At 34.4% G+C, this 18099-nt stretch overlaps 1 protein-coding gene and 1 pseudogene across 1 annotated transcript; both read right to left on the bottom strand.

Moving 5' to 3' along the window:
* Positions 1-8735: 8735 nt before the first annotated feature.
* Positions 8736-9587, bottom strand: LOC105068257 (olfactory receptor 2T12-like). The gene has a single exon (XM_010954092.2). The coding sequence runs from the start codon at positions 9585-9587 to the stop codon at positions 8736-8738; it is 852 nt and encodes a 283-aa protein (XP_010952394.2).
* A 6825-nt stretch (positions 9588-16412) lies between these two features.
* Positions 16413-16975, bottom strand: LOC105067866 (ras-related protein Rap-1A pseudogene; annotated as a pseudogene).
* Between the last annotated feature and the right edge of the window lie 1124 nt (positions 16976-18099).

Here is an 18099-nt window from a genome sequence, read left to right as displayed (position 1 = left end):
AGCAAGAACGAGAATATCTTTTTGACAGGAATAACAAAAGTAAACATTTACCTAATGACCACTTGGCTTGACCAATCAATAAAGTAGAAATCTAGCTTTGCTTGTCAGAATTGATAAACTCTTCCTTAAAAAAAAAAAAATCTCATTTTCCTCTGTAATCAGGTCACTATTTGTGTTTCTACCTGAATCTATTTAACTAAAATTGCAATTATATGATCCCAAATAAATGCTTTGCCTCTTGAAGCAATTTTTTTTCTCCTCCCTCCCTTCCTTCCTTCTTTTCTTTCTTTTTTTTTTTCTTTCTTCTTTCCTTCTTTCTTTCCCATTCTTCCTGTGCATTAGTATGTTTCAAAATAAGGATTTTTAAAATGCTGAAAATACAAATAGTTACAAAGATGTAGAGCAAATGAGATATTCATGTGTGGCTGATAAAACCCTCCTATGATTCACCAATTCCATAAGTAGTTATTTAACCAAGACAAATTTAAGCATATATCTATAAAAATATTTGTATAAGAATATTCATAATCAGCCCATTCATAGGAATCTCAATAAAAATGTCCATAACATACATACACATGTACACACATATATAAATAATGTGTTATATATGTATATTATTTATTTATAGTATATAAGATAGAAGTTTTTCTAAGTGTGATATCAAGAAGGGAAAAGCAGAAAGCACTACTCAAAAATAATTGCAGATATACTAAACCACAGATTACTAGGGCAAAGGATTATAGGTGAAGACATAAAATAGACTGTCAAAGGAAAGAACGCTTTGGGAAATTAAAACATTTAAAAATGGTTGTATATACAGGAAAATATAAAAAGCCACACACAAGTCCAGGTAAGATGCATGCTGAGTAAGGACTGAGAGAGCATTTAGCCTTCTCCTCAGGATGTTTATAAGGCTCATAACCAAGGCTCAACTAATCATTGGCACAGATACATTCTGAAAATAATAGGTGACACAGATGTTTTTTCAAGTGACCCCTTTTTTGACAAAAATAATCATAAGGTACACCAAAAAAAAAAAAGACTCATTCAAAAGAAAAGCATAAATATTCAGAAATCATTCCTGAAGAAACATACATATGAAACTTACAGAAAACGACTTTAAACAACTGTCTTACAAATGCTTAGTGAGGTAAGAAAAATAAAGAACAAAAGGAAATCAGAAAAACAGCATAAAAACAAAATGATCATATCAATAAAAGGCTGAATTATAATAAATAATGAAACAGAGTACCTGAAGCTGAAAAATTCAATGAACGCAGTGAAAAATTGAGTATGGAATTTCAATGGCCAACTTAAGCAGGCAGAAGAATCAAAGAACCAAAAGTTAGATGTGAAATTATGGAGCCCAAGGGACAAAAAGAAAAAGAAAAAAGTAAACAGAAGCGAAAAGATGTGGCACACCATCAAAAGGAAAAATATATGCATTATGGGAGCCTCAAAAGAATAAGAGAGAGAAGGTGAAGATAGATTATTTAAAGAAGCAATGGTCCAAATCATTGCAAATGTGGGAAACGTCATAAATTTACAAATCTCAGAAGCTCAATGAACTCAAGCGAGATAAACATAAAGAGATTCACAGTAAGATCTATTATAATCTAATAAAATAAAATTCACATTTTAAGTCATGGCAAAAAAATTTATCATAAAATTCTCTCAGTTTACTTGAGCCTTCTCCCTCCCTCCCTAATGTGCAGTTGCATCTTCATTACACATCAATCAGACCACAAAGTGGGGAGAGTGTGCTCAGTCATAAAGATCAATGTTTTTCCCTTTCTTCTGAGGCTAGCAATGAAACTTCTTAAGAGAATAGCATTCTTTTCCAACTCTGTAGGAGGCCATGGTGACTTGATGTTCTGTAAGTACTTCCTTACCTGGACTATGTATTTCTGGTGAACTGTAGGTAAAATATCAGTATGTCACTTCAATTTCTAACAGGTGGAACAGTTCTCAGAGCTCTCTGAGAGTCTGTTTCCTGAAGAGTTATAATCCTCACTTTGGCTTGAATAAAATTCCCTTTTTTTCTTCTTAACTTTGTTGTAATTGAATTTCTGTTGACAAATCAAACTGTTGAAAGATGATGAGAAAATCTGACAGTAGGAAAATCAAAAACAAAAACTAACAAACAAAAATTTGTCACATACAAAAGTTGCCCATAAGATTATGAACCAATTTCTCTACAAAAACTTGGAGATCATGAGGCAATAGAATAATATATCCAAAGTGCTGAAAGAATAAAATCAAACAACCTCCTCCCATAAAACCGTTAAACATAAATTCTATATTCAGCAAAACTCTACTTTAAAAATAAGGGAGAAATTAAGATATTTGCATATAACTAGAAGCTGAGAGAATTCATTTTTACTAGACTCGTCCCAAAAGAAATACTAAAGGGAATTCTTCATGTTGAAATGAAAGTATGCTAGAGGGTAACTTGAAGACATACTAAAATATAAAGCTCTCTAGTAAAGGTAAATATATGACTAAGTATTTTTTTTAAAAAACAGTATTATTATAATTTTGGATTATATTTCCATTTAAACAGTTTTCTACAGAATTTAGACTACAAGTGCATAAAATATAATTATAAATTTATGTCAAGTACACAATGGATAAAATGTAATTAATGATATTAATAACATAATAAAGTGGAGGATGAAACTGTAAAGGAGTAGAGATTTATAGGCAATTGAACTTACATGTTAACAATTAGAAATAGATTGTTATAAACTTTAGGATGTTATTTGTAATCCACATGGCAAATTCAAAGGAAATATTTATAAAATACACCAAAATAAAATAAAAAGGAATCAAAATGGTTCACAACAAAAATTTCAGCACAAGAGAAGGAAATGATGGAGAAAATAGGGCCAATCAGCTAAAAGATGTAAAGATACAAGCAAAAAGTGGCAAAATTGTTTTTCCATAACTATTTATTTTAAATGTAAATGGATTAAACTCCCAAATCAAAGGCATAGAATGGGAGAAAAAAAATGTTTTAATGATCCAATGCTGTCTACTCTCTTTAGAGCTGAGGACAAAAAAAAGAAAGGATGGAAAGGATAACCCATGTAAGCAGTAAAAAAGAGACCTATGATGACTATGCCAATATCAGACAAAATATACTTAAAATTAAAAAATGATAAATAGGACATTACGTTTTGATGAGAAGTTCAAATCACCAGGAAGATTAACAATTAAAAACATATATGCAGCAAAGATAAGAGATACAAAATATATGAAGCAACCTCTGACAAAATTGAAATAAGACACAAAAAGTGCTGTAGCAATAGTAGGAAACTTGAATACCTCACATTCAATAATGGATAGAAAAATCAGACAAAATTTCAAAAGGAAGGCAGAGGACTTGAAAGTCACTCTAAACTATATGGACCAAACAGAACTCTCCACATAATAAAAGCTGAATACATATTAAATTAAGTGCACATAAAATATTCTTCAGGATAGACTACATATTAGGCCACATAACAAGTCTTCAAAAGTTTACAGGTATGAAGATGTTTCAAAATATCTTTTCTAACCATTATAAAATAAAATTGGAAATCAAATAAAAATTCACAAATATATGAGAAATAATCAACACAGTTTAAAGCAATCAATGGGTCAAAGAAGAAATTACAAGGGATATTAGAAAATGTCCTGAGACAAATGAAAATGAAAACACAATATACAAAATTATATGGGATGCAGCAAAATGGTGTTAAGAAAATTTGTGGACATAATTATCTATATCAAAATTAAAAATCTCAAATCAAAATCTAATTTCATGCTAAGGAACTACAAAACAAGAAAAACAAAATCAAAATCTAGCATAAAAAAGGAAATAATAAATATTTGAGTGGTCATAAGTTAAGCAAAGAAGAGAAAAAGAGAAAATCAACAAAACTAAGAGTTGGTTCTTTTAAAAGATAAGCATTGAAAATTCTTTATTAGACTGATAAAGAAAAATGAGAGACAGTTAAAATCACTAATATCAGAAAATAAAATGGGGTCATTACTCCCAATCACCAGAAATAAAAATAATTATAAGAAACAACCATGAACTGTTGTGCACCAAAATTTTACATAATCTACAGACAGATGGAGAATTTCCTAGAAACATGGATCTACCAAGATGGAATATTTAGCAAAAAGAAAATCTGAACTTTTCAATAATTAGAAAGAAGATTGAATCAGTAAATCAGTAATTAAAAACTTCTCAACAAAGAAAATCCGAGCAGCAAGTGGCATCCGTGTTGAATCCTATCAAACGTTTAAGGAAGAATTAACGTCAAGCATCTTAGAACGCTTCCAAAAAACTGAATAGGAAGAAACACTTCCAAACTTATTCTGTTAGGTCAGCACATCACCTTGATACCAAAGCCAGACAAAGATTCTGCTGAAAAAAAAACAAAAATACCCCCAAACTAAAAACACATAACTCTTATAAATATTGATGAAAACTCCTCAACAAAATACAAAAAATCAGCTTTGCCCTCTTATTAAAAGGATGGCATATACAACATGACCAGGTGAAACTTGTTGATATAAGCAAGTCTTGTAAGTTGGGACAGTCACTATGGAAAACAGCATGGAGGTTCCTCAAATAATTAATCCTATGATCCAGAAACCACCACCCTATGATCCAGAAATCCACCCTAGGGTATATATCCAAAGGAAATAAAATCAAGACCTTCAGGAGACAGCTGCACTCTCATGTTCATTGCAGCACTATTCACAACAGCGAACACCTGGAAACAGCCTAAGTTTCTGTCCATGGTGAATGGATAAAGAAAATTTGGTACATAGATATAATGAAATATTATTAAGCCATCATAAAGAAGGCAACCCTGCCATTTGTGACTACATTTATCGACTTTGTGGGCTTTATGCTAAATGAAAAGTCAAACCCAGCAAGAAAAAATACAGTATGATTTCATGTATATGTGGAAACTCAAAGAGATGAACTTATAGAAACATATTGGTGGTTACTGGGGGCTGGAAGCGGGGGGAAATTTTGTTGGTCAAAGGGTACAAACTTCCAGTTATAAGATGAGTAAGTTATGGGGATCCAGTGTAAAATATGATGACTATACTTAAAAAGATAGTACTGTATACTTGAAGATTGTTAAGAGAATAAATCTTAAATATTCTCACAACACACACATAAAGATACAGATACACACAAAAGGTAACTATATGAGGGGATACGTGTTTTAACAGATTTTAGTGTGGTAATCATTTCACAATATATAAATATATGAAATCATTCTGTATACCTTAAAAGTGTACAATGTCATGCGTGAATTATATCTCAATAAATCTGGGTCAAATATTAAATAAAATTTATACAGGAATGCAAAATCTCAAAAATAGAAAAAGATGAAGATAAAAAGAAATAAAATTACTGGATACTTATACAACTTAATATCAGAATTTATCAGATTACAGAAATTAACACAATGTAGTATTTGCACAAGAATAAAAAAGCAGACAAAGGGAAAACCAGCCAGCCCATTAATGGTCCCATACAGATGCCTGATTTATAACAAAGCTGCCACAGAAAGTTTTTATATTAGCAATTCTTGGTCAATTTGGAGTACTTTGACAAAATACATTGAAAAATTAATTTGGTAAGAATTAAAGAACTAAAATGGTAGGACATCTTTGTGAATTTGTATAGGCAACTATTTGTTAAACTAGACCAAAAGTAAAACCATGACATAAATAATTGATAAAGTCATCCTCATAAAAGTTAAAATCTTTCTGCTCACCAGTAGAAGGGAAAGCACAAGCTGCACACAGGAAGAGGTTTGCAGTACATATACTGAACAAAGATTGGTATCCAAAATATATAAAGATTTCCTAACAAATCAATAAGAAAAGAGACCTAGCTCTCCCTCCCCAATCTAAAAAATAATGGCAAACACTTGCATATACTTCCTAACCAGCGTCTGATAAGCATATAAAAATGTAGTACAGATCACTGACCTTCTGAAAAAGAGAAATTAAAACTACAATGGGAAACTACTCATCATAAAGATTAAAATTAAAAGGACTGACAATACCACTTGTTGGTGAGGATGTGGAACAACTGGCATTCTCAGTTCTTAACTGAGCATCGCCAATAAGGCAAAAGTTGACATAAAAACCTTGGGAAATTTGAGCATTCTCTAGTACAGCGCAACATTCTTATTTATAACTGATGAAACAATAATTCCACTGTGGCCGATGCACTAAACCGAAATGAAAGTTGAGTTTATTAAATGACAACTACGGAAGTGTTTGCAGCCATTTAATTTACAGTAGTCCCAAAATGGAAACAATTCAAATACTCACAGAAGCAGAATTAATAAATACGTGTAGTATATTAATACAATGAAAAAACAGTATCATATGGAATCGAAATACAATTTACACGAACCTTCATAGTATTGAGCAAGTGAAGTATAGCATAATTAACAGATATTTTAGAATAGCCTTTCTGGAGGTATTGATTGGAAGGAAGCAAAAGGAAGACTTCAGGGTACTAGAAATATTCTAAATCTTCAAATTCATCGTAGTTACACAGGCATATACACATGTAATATTCATCAAACTATACTTGAGATTTATCTTAACAGCATTAACTAGGAACTGTATCAACTGTAAGTAAATTATAATTGATGATGATATATTCAAAGTAACTCCCCACTTAAACTCTTCTTTCTATTCATGCCTTTGTACATATTTCCTCTACACAGTACTACATTATTTCTAGACATCGTATATTATTTAAAGACATATAAAGATTTTACATAAACCTTTATTAAGGAACTAAGAATAAAACTCCCAAAAGTAATTGAGATGGACACATATAACTTTGAAAACTATTTTAAAAAGATCTTTATTGTCGATTTCATATTTAATTTCATTATGCTCACATTACTAATCTGTAATGTCATTTCAAATGTGCTGCTATTTTCACAGAGATCTGATAAATTTTTATTAATATTTTACATTTGCCTGGAGATAATCATTCTGTGACTGTTTTTTGTTTATGTTTCCTCCTATAGAAGTCTTGCAGAAATATTCCATCCTCAGCAATGTTTATGGGCTTAATATATGATTTTCTAAGTGATGTGTTCTAGCATTTACCTTTCTGATGGTAAATAAATCTGGCACAAACAATTAACTGTCCATGATTACGTTTACTTTGATCAGTATCATCCATCTTAAGAGAAGAAGACATTTTGAGCGTAACTGACAGAATATCAGCAATTGTGCTTCTTTTATTTTATCCTAATACTGGGTGAAGAGAATAATAAGCAAACAAATTGTTAGTGTTGAACAGATGACTGTCTCCTGACATCAATTCGTCCCAAGAGTGTAGCATTTCCTGAATAATTTCTCTGGACATGAGCCCAGGATCTACTAGCACTGGTTAAGGTACTATTGTAAACACACATTCAAAATTGATATTTGCATCTCTACATAAAGCTGGAAATTACCTACATCGCTCTAAAATATTTGAGGTGAAATTGTACGGCAATTTAACTCTCAGACGTTTGTACTGGAGAGTTATTTTCCCTGGAAGCTCTATCTGAAATTCTTTCTTTTTTTACGTTATTTCTTAGCGTGTTGCAACTGAAGTCAATTTAGACCCAATCACAAAATTCTCTAAGCCAACTTTTGCAGTTTCTGATTACCATTTGTCTTTGAAGACCAAGCTTTCTGTCATATCTGCCTGGTTTTGCATCGTCACCTAACAGACAGAAGAAACAGTCCTGTTCCCCAACCCTTGAGGAGTGCCCTGTATTTTGCATGAGAAATAGCTTAGTCATCGGCACATTTGCTGAGGTAAAGTGTTCCACAAAACTTTTAAGGGACAGATGGTTGAATCTTACTCAGCTTTGATAACTCATTATTGTCAGGTGTTCTGTTAAGACTAAGTATGTTTCTACATCTGAGTTCATATCCATGGACCTACATCCATCATAAGTTAACATAACCTTTAAATATCACAGACACAGTTTCCAGAAAATTTGGTGGTGGTGTACTTTAAAATGGATTAGCCATTGAAATTGCAATTAGATCCTGGGTATTACTTAAATGAAAAGTTGTATGCACTGAAAAGATTGCCTTCAAACACCAAGTAAAAGTCTGTGGAGGAGACAATATAACACATGTTTAAGTTGTGCAAGTTCCCCTTTGCCAAGAGCCTGCATTTTAAATTATAGCTAAAGAGTAGTGTCGTCATTTATTTTTGGTGGAATCCCTATATTTAGTTCTTAGAAATGCATGGAGCAAGGGACATAGGAACACAGTGTTCAGAATAAATTACCAGACAGAAATAAAATATACCAGTTTAGGGGACAAGCTTTGGAGTCACATTTTAACATTTATACACTGTGTGATATTGGAAATAATGTTTAACATTCTATTTTTCCATTTCCCTATTTAGAAAGTACGAGTCAAAGTACTTACATGGTTGTTCGAAGGCACAAAATAATTTATAAAAATTGCTTAGTGTGAAGCATAGCAAATAGTGTAAATGCTCCAGAAACAGTCTCTCTCAGTATGATAGACTCAATTATTAACTTCCTATTACACCAATCAATGAACTTAACTTTCTCTTCATGTATTGCTAAGTAAGTGATAATTATAATGTTTAAAATGTTAATGGCTTCTGGAACTTAAACTCAATTGACACTAGGTAACCTTGAGTCATGGGACTACGTCTGCTGGCATCTGAAGTTTGTACACTTTCCGAGCCACTTTTTCAAGGCTTCCTGGACCTCACTGTTCCTCAGACTGTAGATGAGGGGGTTCAGCACAGGGGTGAAGATCGTATAGAATGTTGACACCACCTTATCGTGGTTCGCTGACCTGTAGGATTTGGGTCTCATGTAGATAAAAATGGCAGCTCCAAAAAAGAGTCCCACCACCGACAGATGTGAGGAGCAGGTGGCACAAGCCTTCTTGCGGGCTTTGTTAGAACGCATCTGGAGAACGGCAGCGAGGATGAGGCCATAGGAAGTCAGGATGAGGGAAAGGGGGACCAGGAGCATCAGCACACAGCAGATGTACATGACGTACTCAAAGACAGATGTGTCAGCACAAGCCAAACGCACCAGCATGGGGGCCTCGCAGAACAAATGGTCGATCTCACGAGCACTGCAAAATGCGAAGCTCAGGACGGCAGCAGCCTGCATGAGCCCATCAGCCGCCCCCAGGAACCAAGACGCCAGAGTCATCTGCAAACATAACCGCCGGCTCAAGAGAACAGTGTATCGCAGCGGGTGGCAAACAGCCACATAGCGGTCATAGGACATGGCTGCTAAGAGGAAACCCTCGCCACCACCCATTGTGAGCGAGACAAAGATCTGCAACCCACAGCCAGTAGAGGAGATGGCTTTGTTGCAGGTCAGGTAGTCAGCAGCCATTTTGGGCACGATGGTGCACACCAGCAGCAGGTCCATGAGGGAGAGTTGGCTCAGGAGGAAGTACATGGGCCTGTGGAGCCGGGGGTCCAGGAGAATCAGGACAAGCATGAGGGCGTTGCCCATCAAGGAAGCAATGGCCATGGTAAGCACCACCACGAACAGAAAGAGGTGGGATCTGGTGTGCTTAAAGATTCCTAGGAGAATAAAGTATGAAGTTGTGTTTCTCCTCTCCAAGATTTCTCCTGATGTAACACTGCCAATGGAAAAATAGAGACAGAAGGGGCTATTAGCATCCAACAATCTTAGTTTGACTTCACAACTTCTGGATACATACTAAATATGAGAACTTTGTAATGTTTTAAGTGAGGTCAAGCCGTACAGTTTACACAACAGTATGTTGATTGAGATAACAGATCCAAGTGGATCAAAAGCAGAAAAAAACTGTCAAGAACTAAATAATTGTAAATCGTTACTTTGACTATTATTTTATTTTTATTATTTTTATTATTATTATTGTGCTCTTACTATGGGTACTGAAACCAAATTAATCAGTTGAAGAAAATAAGACTCATATAGCAGTTTGTCATTTATATTTGTTTGAATCACGGGTGATTTTTTTCCCCAAGTTTTGGAAATTATAACATTAGTTCCTTTTTCTTTTTTTTGATTACAAGAAATTGGAGTCGTCCTACCACTGGGCTACAAGGACCACGGAATGGAACAGATGAGCATAAGTGAAACAAAGTTTCTGCATTGAAGGATATATATCCTCAATCATTGATGCAAATGGCTTTTTTTCTCTCAGTATTTTTATTTACATGATTTTTTTAAAACGGAGATATTCCTTAGTTCATTACTCCCTACTATGAAAACTTTAGTGTCTTCCTGCAACACTCAGAATGAACTAGAAACATTTCCCCAGCTTACTAAGGCTTGGGGACGTGCCATGGGCATCATTTCACCCCAATGTACACTGTCACCGAGACATCAAATGACCAGGCAAGTGTGAAAGGGAAGCACAAGAGGATCTGTGATGTCAACAAATGCTTGAAGAGAAGAGCCATAAGTATAATGAGGAGTAAAGTGACCAAAAGGATAAAGAAGCAATTTTAAAACCATTTCATTACCATGAAGCATCATTGCTATCACAAAGCACAAATATATTTGGAAAGAAAAAAAAAAACACTTTATTTTAAAAACAGTTCAGATGGGTGGCTTGTCTTTTGGAGAGACATTTTCATATTCAACAAAACCAAACCATTTTCTTAGGAAACACAATGGAAATGACTGAGCTCACAGAAATGAGTGCAGCTTATGAGGAAGAGTTTGTGGACTGAAAGCTGCTATACACAAAATATAAGTAAGTTTTTTAGTGTTCATCATTTTCAAACTCCTTACTAAGAACAAAACTTGTAAACTTATAAAGAGCAGAAGAGCACATAGCAGCAAGGGGCCAATTCTTCTCTTTTATTAACAGAAAAATGCACAGATGTGTCACTTTTGTAAATATACACGTTGATAGATGTGTCTGATAATGGACAGTCCAAAAGCTTTACCCAAATCTTTAGAGACACAATGATTTCTGAGCCTGCTGTCTAGAATTTGTCTGGTTATGGATTGTTGCAGAAAGAGATAGTGATGATGCCTTTCAGCCTAAAGAGTTTGATCTTGTGAATACCTTAATGCTATAAAAATTAGGTGGCAGACAGAGCTCACCTCTTGCAGAGCGACCTCACACATCAGCAGTCTCTTTAAACCACCTGCTAACAGTCTATTAAATCACTCACATTTAAACTGACATAAAAACACACCGTAACACCAGCATCTTTCAAAGACTTGCTTAAGCACTGGAAACCAGAAAAATACAGGCAGTCTGTTTTACCCAGTCAACGCATTGCTAAGCCTTGTTCTCCCAAATACTTTTTACCTAGTATGTGCAGCCCCTTGTTTTATATACTATTTAAGAGACCTTATTACCACCCCAGCCCCCTGACTTCTGGCCCGCAGGTTCCTACTTCTTCTAGTATAACTTTAAACAACCTTCAGACTCATCTTACTGATGAAGGGATGTGTGGATGAAGAACATGAGACTTGGAATACAGAAGTCCTGGTTTAAGAATCACTCTGTCATTTTCTATGTATGTGATGAATCAGTTATGTAACTTGGTTTTATTTTGTTTAAGTTTACTAGCCTGTTTAAAATTATATACCTCCTGAAGAGATTACTCAAACAAATAAAAGATGTTTTGTGCGCGGAAGAGTTTTGAGATGATTTCCCACATCATTTTGCACATTCAAACAAGACTTTTTTCATTTTAATTTATCTATCTAGATCATTTGTTGCCATTGAGCTTTTTTTTTTCTTTTTTCACATAAACAGGAGCTAGGAAGTCATAGCAGAATATGTCAATTTGATTATTTGACTGAATGCTCTGGCGACATGAAGGTGAAATTCTAAGGCAAATAGAGAAATGATAAACACACACATCACATGCGCGCACATGTCTGTGTTTAAATGAAAAAAGAATAAAATTTGGAACTATGAACGTTTAAAATGAAAATGTAGTAAATAAATAAATAAATCTATAATATCCTCATCTGCTGTGAAAAATTGTGATGTGTATGTTTTAATAAATTAGACATCTCAGAATAACAGATAAATTAATTAAAAGGTCAGTTTAAATATATTACATAATTCTTTTGTCGGCTATATAGACAAGCAGTTTGATTTTTTTAAACTAAATATCATATAAAGCATTTTAAATAAAGGGGTTTTTTGGCATTATGGATTTATAAACTCATTTACTTGCTAAGTGAAATGTTTCGCTCTTAATTGAATAGCTACGTTAACTCGGCAAATTATGAGACTGTGGACATATGCTTATAAGTAGCTTTTTTTAGGTCAATTGTGGACCAAATTAATTCTAGCATATTACAGAGAGTAACTCGAAGTGAATGAAACATTTTTAAAGCTATACATATTTTTCTTCCAGACCTGGGAGAAAGTTTTCCCCTCCAGAAATAGCTGATGGATACTTTTCAAGATGTATATCCTTCCGCAAAAGAAAAGGAGGCTCTGTTTCATTATCTTTAGACTAACAGTGTATCCCTGCAATTCTTTTTTACTTATTCTATGCCCTTCATTTGGAAAAAATTTCAGAAACTCTGTGTCTGTTTATCTCAAAAGTGTACCCCTTCTGATGCTGTTACAAAAGTTGCTCATAGTGTCCCCCACATCCGCACTTACTTGTAAACACAAGTAGAGACCATTGTCGTGAAATATCTGGAGCTTCCTTTCAGGCCCTCCTTTTCTCTTCCTTCTGCCATCCTGCCCTGCACAAGGAAGGTGACATATGGCCACAAGATATTAACATAGCATGCTTCATTCCTTGAAACAGCGCTACTAGTCAGTGAAAAAAAATTCCACTAATACGAACTCGGTAATTTGACTGAGTTGACTGCTTATTCAAAAGGATTTTTTAGCTCACTGGTCCTGCCTGGACACACCCCACATCTTACATTTTCAGAATAGATGTGGAAAATAGAGAGCCTTTTATTTTTTGTCATCTGTGGGTGAAATTTTACAGAGGTTTACTCTGAAACTCAAAATTCACATGGGAAATGCCAATCATATAACAAATGTAAATAATTTGAGATGGCTTCCTAAAAAAATGGATAAATGATTTTTAAACAAGTTAGACTCACCTCCATAGTAGAGTCATAAATCATGAGGCGTATATATGCTACTGGATCTTTCTGATAGGTTGACTGTAAATGTTTGCTTACATCAGTGTTGGGGATCCTGCTCTCTGTCCCTGGCCTCCTGCCATATTTATTTAGAAGTCCTATGTGACTACTTAAAGCTTCCTACATCTACCAAATGCCTTCCCTCGAGTAATGACACTGTCAAAGGCAAATCGTCTTTAGCAAGGCAGCTCAGATTTAAATGTTTCTTTAGAATAAATGATACATATAGTGAACTAATTTGTCTCCTAGGTTTTTCTAAAAGCAAAGAACCCTGAATGGGAAGGTGAAGCAAAGGGACACTGTTAAGGTCAAAAGCCAATACGAGGAACTCAATAAAAATAAATAAACAAGCAAACAAATAAATAGCTAGCTAATTCAAAGAATGGCCAAAGGCAACAGCTAGAATTCCACTCCTTGAACTGAATAAATGTGACTCAATTGCCTGAAATAGATAGACTGTTTACCATTCTTAACTGTGTGGTGATAAAACTGAAAAACTTTATTTATTAAACATCTCTACATGCCAGCAATATGCTCAGTATTTTACATGCACTTTATTTAATCTTAAAAAAAAAAGACCATTGATTTATGAGCGTTTGCATTTTATAGAAATGCAAATGATACTAATATTTTAACTCTTCTGAGATAGCAGAGTGGAAGAATTCATCTTTAAATCTCCTTAGTTTTGTGGTTCTCAAACTTTAGTGGACATCTGAATCACCTGAAGAGATTGAGAAACATTTCTTTAAATAATTCATTTACAAGGTGAACGTTAACTCTATCGTGAACTGGATGTCCATTCTTTGATAGCCTATAAACTCATTGATCCCAAATTCTGTGTGTGTGTTTGTGTGTGTGTGTGTGTGTGTGTGTGTGTGTTTTAAATCCTGTTTCTATTCTTTACCCATTTCATGATCTTACCATTATGACTAAACTCTGTGTTTCCCTCCTATGAAATATGCATAACATTGCTAACTTTGTAGCATTATTAGAAGAATTAAATGAAATAGTGATAAACGATCTGGAAGGGTATCTGGCCCATTGTAAATTCCATATCAGTGTTCATTGTTACTATCATTGTGACTGTTTCAAATGGAAAAAAAAAATCTCTAAAGCAAAGCTTGTGTTGATTCCAACCCAAATGTTATGAGAAATTATCTATAACAGAAAAGGCAAAGGGAGAAGAGCCTGTCCTTTCAATATTATCCTGGAGCATTGCTTGTTTAAGCAGCTTGCTCAGAGATTATTTAGCTCTCTAGATGAATGCATCTGTGTTTGACTTACTATTTACTACTATTTAGGCCCCAGGATCTGTGAAGTTGCATGTGAACGTGTATATTTGTATCCAGTACAGATGCAAATAATTTCTGTCCAGTAATGAAGTAAGAAATCAACCAATTACACCCTAACTGAAAACAAAAACAACACAAGCAATGATTTTCTTTCCTCCTCACTTCAAATGTGTGATGTATTTTCCAACACTGTTTCTTCCTGTCTCCAAAACCAACTGGGTGTTGTCCTACAATTTATTTCAATTCTGACACTACCTGGCATTAAGGTAAACCCCACAGGTTTAAGGGCTCAATCCCAAGGGCCTGCCCCTACTCCAGATTCTAGTCACAAATAGTGGGTTTTGAGATTACCCACACATTTGCCTGACTTGATTACAAAATCAAGTGTTCCAATGACCCCCTTTTCACATTCAATGATTTGCTAGAATGACTCACAGAAATCAAAATAATGCTATATTAATAATTCTAGTTTATTATAAAGATTAAAAAAGAACAGCCTATAAATATTTTTGTTTTTGTTTGTTGTGGTTTTTTTTCCCAAAACTTCTAGACTCAGTGTTTATGGTAGAAAACTCTTTAACAAACAGCAATATGGGTTAAGACAAAAATGCAAACGAAATAAGGTACAAAAGTTCACTGCATAGAAACACTGGAAACATGGTTGTGTCCTTCTCCAGCTCAACAAGACGTACGAAGTGTCAGAGACACCCTCTTGGTTCAACTTTTAGATTTTGGTCATCTGAGAAATATTGTCTGCGTTTCTACATGCAAGACACTGCACTGTGGTAGGTGCCAGATTACAGAGATCAATAAAAGGAAATCCCTGCTCTCACAGGGCTTCCAGTCTCCTGGGGGTGAGGGCAGACCGACACCAGGTGAAACAAACATAAACATGTCAGGTAGTCAAAGCGTTACAAAGCATAATCTTGTTTATCTATTCTACAATTTTGAAATCCCAGTCTATACTGTATAGCACAGGGAAATATATACAAGATCTTATGGTAGCTCACAGAGAAAGGAATGTGACAATGAATATATATATGTTCATGTATAACTGAAAAATTGTACTCTACACTGGAATTTGACACAACATTGTAAAACGATCATAAATCGATAAAAAATGTTTAAAAAATTAAAAAATAAAAACCATTAAAACTTTATTAAAATCTCAAAAAAAAAGTGTTACAAAATTAGATGGGGAGGAAGGAAAAGTTTCTGTATGTTCTGCAAATTCTTAAGAGCAATCTGAGGCTCCTTTGAAGGTCACAATTTGGGGAAAAGATACAAACTTGAAATCATATTTTTTTTTAGAGCTGATTTAGTATATTACATATTTTAGCTTTGGAAGCCATAGAAATCAGTTATCTCAGTTTTTTCCGTATAAAAGACCCATTTTCCCAAAGCATATGCACAATTTTAATTAGATGTAATGACCGAATGATGCTTCATAATTTTTTAAATATAAAATGAAGTCAATGACTCAAAAAGGTTATCTGCTGCAATGAGTTTGAGGGGAAATTTCATAATCTATATCATTACAGATATAAAGTAAAATGGTTCAACTTTTTAATGCTAGACAGGGAGGAATCATGATAAAAAAGGTCAATATGAAATCATTTGATTATAGTGCATACATTACATTTCATATAATCATATTAGAGTCAAGTATATTTATTTTCACATCTGTTATAACTGCTATTGCAAAGGAAAAATACAATTGTCTTCTTTTTCCAAGAGATAGGCACAGAGCAAATTTTTTCTCCAGGGAACTTGTGCAAACCAATCAATATAAGATCTAAATTCTTCACATAATATATAAAACAGGAGAAGCCTCTTCAGATTTATTTTTTGAAGTCTGGACTGCAAGCACTTTCCAATCAGGCAACATTCTTCATTCCTGTAATCAGAGCTGCTGCTTACTGCGGGTCTAAAGCAGCAGACACAATTTCTTCTTAGGCTTCTTCTTTTCCACTGGTGTTTTCTGTTTATCTGTCTGATCAGGTCATAAAATACCTCATTAACGCTGATCTTTGACTTTGCAGAAGATTCTAAAAAGGCACAGTTACACCACTGTTGCTACATTCTGACTCTGTTCTTTGCCAGCTACTCACTCATCTTCCAGGTCATGTTTATTGCCAACCCAGATCACTGGAACGTCTTCTGTGTCCTTAACCCATAAAATCTGTTCCCTCAGGTCCCGTAAGTCATTAAACGGGGACTGAGCTGTAACAGAATATACTAGTGCAAACCCTTGTCCCTTGTCCGTTCTTCATACACAAATCCCTCATCGCTGTAAATCTCTCTGTTCCCGCTGTGTCCAGGATTTCAAGCATAGGATGTTGGCAGTCTACTTCAACTTGCCTTCTGCAGGAATCTTCTATTGTTGGATCATATCTTCCAACAAAAATTCTGTGAACAAACTGAACTGTCAGAGCAGACTTCCCCACGTCTCCTGAACCAAGCAAGGACCACTAGTTGGTACTCACGCATAACATGATCGGTTTCAGTATTGACAATCCCCGCATCCGTCCGGTGCCTCCTCCATCTTCTCCCCCTCTCTCCTCTGGGCCTGGCAGCAGTGGCCTGAATCATATTTTTAAAATAACTATTTTATATAGGATATAAATTTCTGGTCAGGACCCTGAGGTTCACAGTTCTGGAGCAGCATTTATAATTTTATAATTAGAATCTATGCTAATAAGTCCTTTATGGCTGTGCCACTGCAATATGGTCCACATCATGTGTATATGTACAGGTCTAAGTACATGTATGTTAACAGGCTTATGTCCCCATTAACATACATATTAATCTACATTATGTATTGATAGTAAATGCTGTTTCTGGCTGTAATAAGACAAATTTTTACATAAATTCTTAGATTATATCCAGCCTAAGAATGATCAATATTGTAAATAAGTCAGTATGTGGTATTTCCAGCAAACTATCTTTCAGGGAAAATGATTTGCCATCAGCACATCCTGATGAAGCTACATGTGGACTAGAATGAAGAATGGAACTGCATTTTTTGGTCTAGAAGACAAAGCAAAAATGGGGCTTTTTTTTTTTATTGAGGTACAGTCAATTTTTTTTTTATTGAGGTATAGTTAACTTACAGTGTTGTGTCAGTTCTGGTGTGCAGCACAATGCTTCAGTCATATATGAATATACATATAGTCATTTTCATATTCTTTTTCACTGTGAGGTACTAACAAGATATTGAATATATTTCCCTGTGCTATACAATATAAACTTGTTTATCTATTCTATATATACCTGTCAGTATCTACAAATCTCAAACTCCCAGTTCATCCCTTCCCACTCCCCTCCCTCTAGCAACCACAAGTCTGTATTCTATGTCTGAATCTGTTTCTGTTTTTCTTTTTAGATTACACATATGAATGATATCATATGATATTGTTCTTTCTCTTTCTGTCTTACTTCACTTAGAATGACAATCTCCAGGTCCAACCATGTTGCTGCAAATGGCATTATTTCATCATTTTTTATGGCTGAGTAGTATTCCATTGTATAAATATACCACAACTTCTTTATCCAGTCATCTGTTGATGGACATTTAGGTTGTTTCCATGTCTTGGCTATTGTATATAGTGCTG

This window comes from Camelus bactrianus, chromosome 3, assembly GCF_048773025.1.
Source record: "Camelus bactrianus isolate YW-2024 breed Bactrian camel chromosome 3, ASM4877302v1, whole genome shotgun sequence".
Taxonomy (NCBI): Eukaryota; Metazoa; Chordata; class Mammalia; order Artiodactyla; family Camelidae; genus Camelus; species Camelus bactrianus.
This window is presented reverse-complemented; position numbering and strand designations above follow the sequence as displayed.

Excerpts from the sequence above, each read along its gene's own strand:
- LOC105068257 (XM_010954092.2), bottom strand. The coding sequence starts at position 9,587 with ATGGCCATTGCTTCCTTGATGGGCAACGCCCTCATGCTTGTCCTGATT.